The 5,294-nt window shown below is 63.3% G+C and overlaps 1 protein-coding gene across 1 annotated transcript; it reads left to right on the plus strand.

Moving 5' to 3' along the window:
• Positions 1-1,326: 1,326 nt before the first annotated feature.
• On the plus strand, positions 1,327-2,989 carry MNEG_10544 (hypothetical protein; the record flags this gene model as incomplete). Its single annotated transcript, XM_014040983.1, has 4 exons — positions 1,327-1,371; positions 1,515-1,801; positions 2,160-2,370; positions 2,696-2,989. The coding sequence occupies 4 exons, from the start codon at positions 1,327-1,329 to the stop codon at positions 2,987-2,989; spliced, it is 837 nt and encodes a 278-aa protein (XP_013896437.1).
• Positions 2,990-5,294: the final 2,305 nt, after the last annotated feature.

Below are 5,294 nucleotides of genomic sequence, written 5' to 3' on the forward strand. Positions count from 1 at the left end.
CGTGACCCGAAGAGTGGCGGGGCTTGACGGCACCTCGGCGGCGGGAATGCCAGCGATGAGTCATTCGGCGTGCACTGTGGGCGTCATGCAGCCGTCAGTGTCAGTTTAGGCAGTGGCCTCCAGTGCAGTGGAGGCTGGAGCTGCTGGGTCCCGCAGACACGCTGAGCCTGCGCGTGCAACACAGCGGGCCTTCGGCATGGTCGAGCCGCGGGCGCTGCTTGGGCGGTGACGCACTCTGCGGCTCGGTTGCGCTGGCAGTTGTGGCAGCCCGAGTCATTGCAGACGGGTCACTCACACGGCTTGCACGAACGCATCCGGTCTGCACCAACCGTTGAGAAGCGTGCACCAAGGGGACCCCTGTGCCATCAAGCATGGCGCACTGCGGCTACCATGCTTGTGTGCCTATGCACATACGTGTGCGTGCATGTGTGCAAGTACGACCGTGCCGGCTGAGGAGCTGGTTCTGAGGGGATGGTTGGGGCGACAAAAAGATCAGGAGCTGATTGTGGCAGTAAGCAAGGCCAACGGCAGCAAAGTCACTCCCCCTAGTCATGCCATTGTGGAAAGCAGCCAGAGCTTCCGGTGGTTACAGCCGCCACAAGGAAGAAGGATAGCTCGCCGCAGCAGCCCCCTCCCCCCCCAAAAAACCATGCGCGCCCCGCCAAGCAAACACCCCCTTGACAACAGGTGCAAAGGGCGTGGCAGCCAAAAAGTCGCAACTGCAGCATGCGCACATGGCGGCAGTCACCTTTGGCAGAAGCGAGGCATGGTCAGGGGCCCCTTGAAGGGTGCGTGGTGAAGCGACCTGTGCACTTGTCGTGATGTCCCAGGGAACCACCTGCCTGGCAGCTGCCCAGGATCTGGCGGTGCCGTCTCTTGACAAGATCCCACGTGAGAGGTTTCTCAGCCTTACCCGTGAATTTCGGGGCTCTCGCGCTCGGGTTTTGGGGTCGGGACACTGCCGAGCTTGCTGTCGGCAGGGTGGGCATCTCGGGCAGCGCGCTTGCTGGACATGCAGCGTGACAGTCAAACACAAACAAACGCAAGTGCTGCACCTTCCGAGTCAGCACACTTCATCAGTGCCCCAAAGCACTGAGTCCCGGTATGCAGGCTGCCAGCGTGACACCGGACAGGTCTACATCAGCCGTCAGCTCATCGTAATCTGTACGGTACCCCACGCAGACACGGATCGTCACGGCCGCATTGCCCACGGTGTCCAGGGGGACCTGCCAAACCCAAGAGAACGAAGCGTCACAACTTTGTGGTCGCCCTCTTAACGCAAACTACAGCAGCACGGACAGCGTCTGATCACGGCTGATGGCGCCCATGATGGAGCTGATTTCCTTTGATCGGTCCCCATTCAGCCAGAGGGTGCGATTACACTCGTACCATACGGGCGCTGGGTTTGCGCAAGGCATTTACAAGCCAGCCCCCATGTCCCGGGGCGGGGCATTGACCGGCGCTCCACCCACACCATTCCGAATGAGCCCTTCCCCTGCAACGCGCGCTGTCAGGCCAAGTGGGCGCTGGATGTCATCGCTGCCCGCGGCGGCCCACCCTACACCACCAGTGCCTACCCTTTCAGCCCCTTCCCCGCAGCCCTGCTCCCCCTGCGCCTGCGCATCGGGAAGCTGCGCGGCCGCGTGACCGCCCCCATCCTGCTCACCAGCCCCGGGGCGCCCGACAACGAGGTTATCATGGACAGCACCGCCATCGCGCGGTGGGCGGACGCACGCGGCGGCGGCGCGACGGGCAAGGGCGGCTCGCTGTTCCCTCCAGAGCACGAGCAGGAGCTGGAGAGGTGCGGGCTTTCGTAGGGGGCCCAAATTGCGTCCCCCCCCAGGCGGACGGCACGGGGGCATCGGCGCGCAGCGCAAGTGCACAGAGGGCGGCCGCGTGCAACCATTGGCGGGCGCAGCAGCGCCCATGGTGCCCTGCGGCCTGATTGCTAGTGGGCCGCCGCTGCAGCTGGGGGTTGGTTGGCAACGCCCTGATGACAATCATGACTGTATAATCCAGCACACTCACTTGACGATACCAAATGTACACACACACACACACACACACACACACGCACGCACCCACCCACCCACACACACACACACACACACACACACAACCAAGCATGCGCACACGCACCCGCTCCCTCACACTCGCAGGTGGGTCACCGCCGCAAACAACCTCGTGTCTCTCTTCCGACGCGAGCTCACCGCCGCTGGCATAGGGGACGCCTCCGTCCGCGACGCACTGCTGCCGCCCAACATCGGGCAGGGCGTCACACGCGACGTGATGCGGCGGCTGCACGCAGGCGTGTTGACACGGCTGCAGCAAAAGTTCAGAGAAGACGACGCAGGGGCCTCCGAGGAAAAGGTGAGGGGGCGGAGCAGCTCGGCAGCTTCATGGGCAGCTTCACGGGCAGCTTCCCGGGCTGTTTTATGGGCGGCTTCACAGGCAGCTTCACGGGCAGCTTTGCAGGCAGCTTCAGAGGCAGCTTTGCAGGCAGCTGCATGGGCTGCGGTGGGGCATGGGGGGCATGGAATGGGGGGCAGCATCAGTGCATCAGTGGCAGAGTGGCCGGCAACGCGCCGGAGCAGGACCATGATTGCGTAGTTTCATCGCCAAATCCCCCGTTGAGGTGCCGAAGCCGATAAGGGGCGCACCGTCCACGCCACCTGCATTTCCTCATCCTCCGCAGGTGCGCGCCCACCTCACCGCCGCCCGCGAGCGGCTGGCCGGTGCCGGCAGCGGGCGCCTGCTGCTTGGGGCCGCCGGCGGCCTGACATATGCGGACATTGCCCTGGCAGTCTCAATAGGCAGGGTGGCCCAGGTGCGGGAGCTGCCCCTCACCTACAAGGTGCCGCCCGGCAGCGGCCTGACTGTGGCGTCGCGGATGCCGGCGGTTGGGCGGCTGCTGGGGGAGTTCCCTGATTTGGTGGAGTGGGCGGCGGAGACCAAAAAGAGCCACTGGCCGCGACTGGCCGCGGCGTAACGGCCCGCTGGGCGGTAGCAGCACGCGCCAAGGAGGGCTGGGGCCCGCACGGGAGCCGCCGCCTCTTCAAGTGTCTTCAGCACTGCAGCAGCGCGTGTTGCCACGGCGCTGTGCCCAGCCACCATGTGTTTGAATTGAGCTGCTTGTCTACGCCCCCACTTTGCTGTTGCCACCTTTGGGCCCGCCCTGCACCTGCGCACCCTCCCCTGCCCCCAAACCATGCACCTGCAGCTGCCATTGAGCGCGCGTGGCGGGGAGATGGTGGTATCGCGATGACGTGCTTATGCTGCGGTCGCTGTGCTGGCCGTGCTGTGCCCCACTCACGGCTGCGCAACGTGCACAACACATCATTCACTTGCTCCCGTGGCGCCAGCAGCGCCCGTCACACTCTGTTGACCCCTTCGGATCCCATGCATTGGGTGCTCCGCACAAGCCATGCCTGTCGCGATGCAAGCCGGATAAGCCCCATCAATACGTCATCTCGTCGCCATGTGCCCACGCTTCATATAAATTGCCGCCACGACACTAGGAACAGCGCTGCACATACACGCACCCGCTCTTTTGGCTGCCGGCCTCGCGCTGCGCTGGCTGAAGCTGGCACGCGGGCTGGCTACACGCGCCAGGCTGTGGCTACTTTCTACCAGTGGGTCTGGAACTTCTTCTATTCTGAGTACCTGTTGCTGCCCTTCATCTGATGGATGCCGCAACCGCAGGACGCGCGCGTTTGGGGACGGGCGAGCAAGGGCGGGCGGGCGTTTTCGCGCGTACGCGCGCTGGGGCTCGGGCCAGCTGTCAGGTTTGGCGGGGGCAGATGTTTTTGTGCACGGCTTGTCCGCGTTGTGTGAGGTTCTTTTCTAGATCCGCGTTTTATTGCTGCGAGTAGGGCGAGAATTGCGTGCGCGCGAGGCGCGAGTGGCGGGTGTAACGAGGACCACATGACCTGAAGAGTGGCGGGGCTGCGCGTTGGTGGCGTGGGGGCCAGCGACACACTTGGCGCGCGATCTGGGCGTCATGCAGCCCTGGCAGTTGAGGGAGTGGCCTCAAGTGGAGTGGCGGCAATGCTGAGTCCCGCAGACACGCTGAGCCTGCGCCTGCAACACAGGAGTGGTCGAGCCGTGGGTGCTGCTTGGGCGGTGGCGCACTCTGCGGCTCGTTTGCGCTAGCAGTCACGGCAGGCGAGTCATTGCGGACGGGTATTTACACACATCCAAGATGTAACAGCCGGCGAGAAGCGTGCACCAAGCGACCCCCGGTGCCATCAAGCATGGCGGCACTGCGGCTATCATGCTCGCGCGTCTACGCACACACGTGTGCGTGCATGTGTGCAAGTATGTATGAGCGTGTAGGCACGTATGTGAGGAGGGGGGGTGGCTGGCTACCATCCGGGAAGCGCCAAGGAAAGGCGTGTCCGGGTGTGACGTGTACGGTGCATCGTGCTTGTGAACGGGCGTATTGCAGCCAGCTGTGATGGGTCATAGGCCAAGGAGCTGGTTTTGAGGGGATGGTTGATCGATGACCGAGGAGAGTGGCTCTGCTGCCAGTCGCTGTGGATGCTGTGCTGCCACGAGTTATCAGCTCCCAATCTCTTTGTCGCCCTAGCTCTTGAAGCATACCTGCGGCGCATCCTTCTGTCCCTTCCCTGTGTGCGCCGCCGTATCCCCGTGCCTCTGTATGCATGTGCGCCTGCCATGGTGGAAGGCATCCGGAGCTTCCGGTGTTCGCAGCTGCCACAAGGAACAAGTAAAGCTCGCTGCGGTCTTGCCGCAGCAGCCCCCCCCAGAACCAGGCGCACCACGCCCCGAAAACTCCCTTGACGACGGGTGCAAAGGGCGCGGCAGCCAAGGAGTCGCAACTGCAGCATGTGTCTCACATGGCAAAGGGCACCCAACCGCGGCACGAAGGCAGCGGTTTGGCCCCCGTGGAGAGTGCGTCGTGAAGCAGCCTTCGCCATTGTCGTGATGTCCCATGTGAGGTTTGTGTTTCTAGGCCGTACCTGTGGCCTTGCTGACTCCTGAGCTGAAGTTTTGAGTCGGGGCACTGCTGAGCATTGCTGCCGGCAGGGCGGGCATCTTGGGCAGAGCGCTGGCTGGACAGGCTGGGCAAATTGAAATCGAACACAAGAGCCACACCCCCAGAGTCAGCACACTTCACCACTGTCCCAAACCACTTGGTATGCAGGCTGACGGCCGTGACACCGGACAGGTCATCAGCTGTCAGCTTATGGCTCTTTGCAACTAGGTTGGCATGTTGGCCGGCGTGCTGCCGCAGAAACTAGAAAAACTAGAAAAACTACGAACACAACCAC

This window comes from Monoraphidium neglectum, assembly GCF_000611645.1.
Source record: "Monoraphidium neglectum strain SAG 48.87 unplaced genomic scaffold scaffold02361, whole genome shotgun sequence".
In the NCBI taxonomy this organism is placed as follows: domain Eukaryota; kingdom Viridiplantae; phylum Chlorophyta; class Chlorophyceae; order Sphaeropleales; family Selenastraceae; genus Monoraphidium; species Monoraphidium neglectum.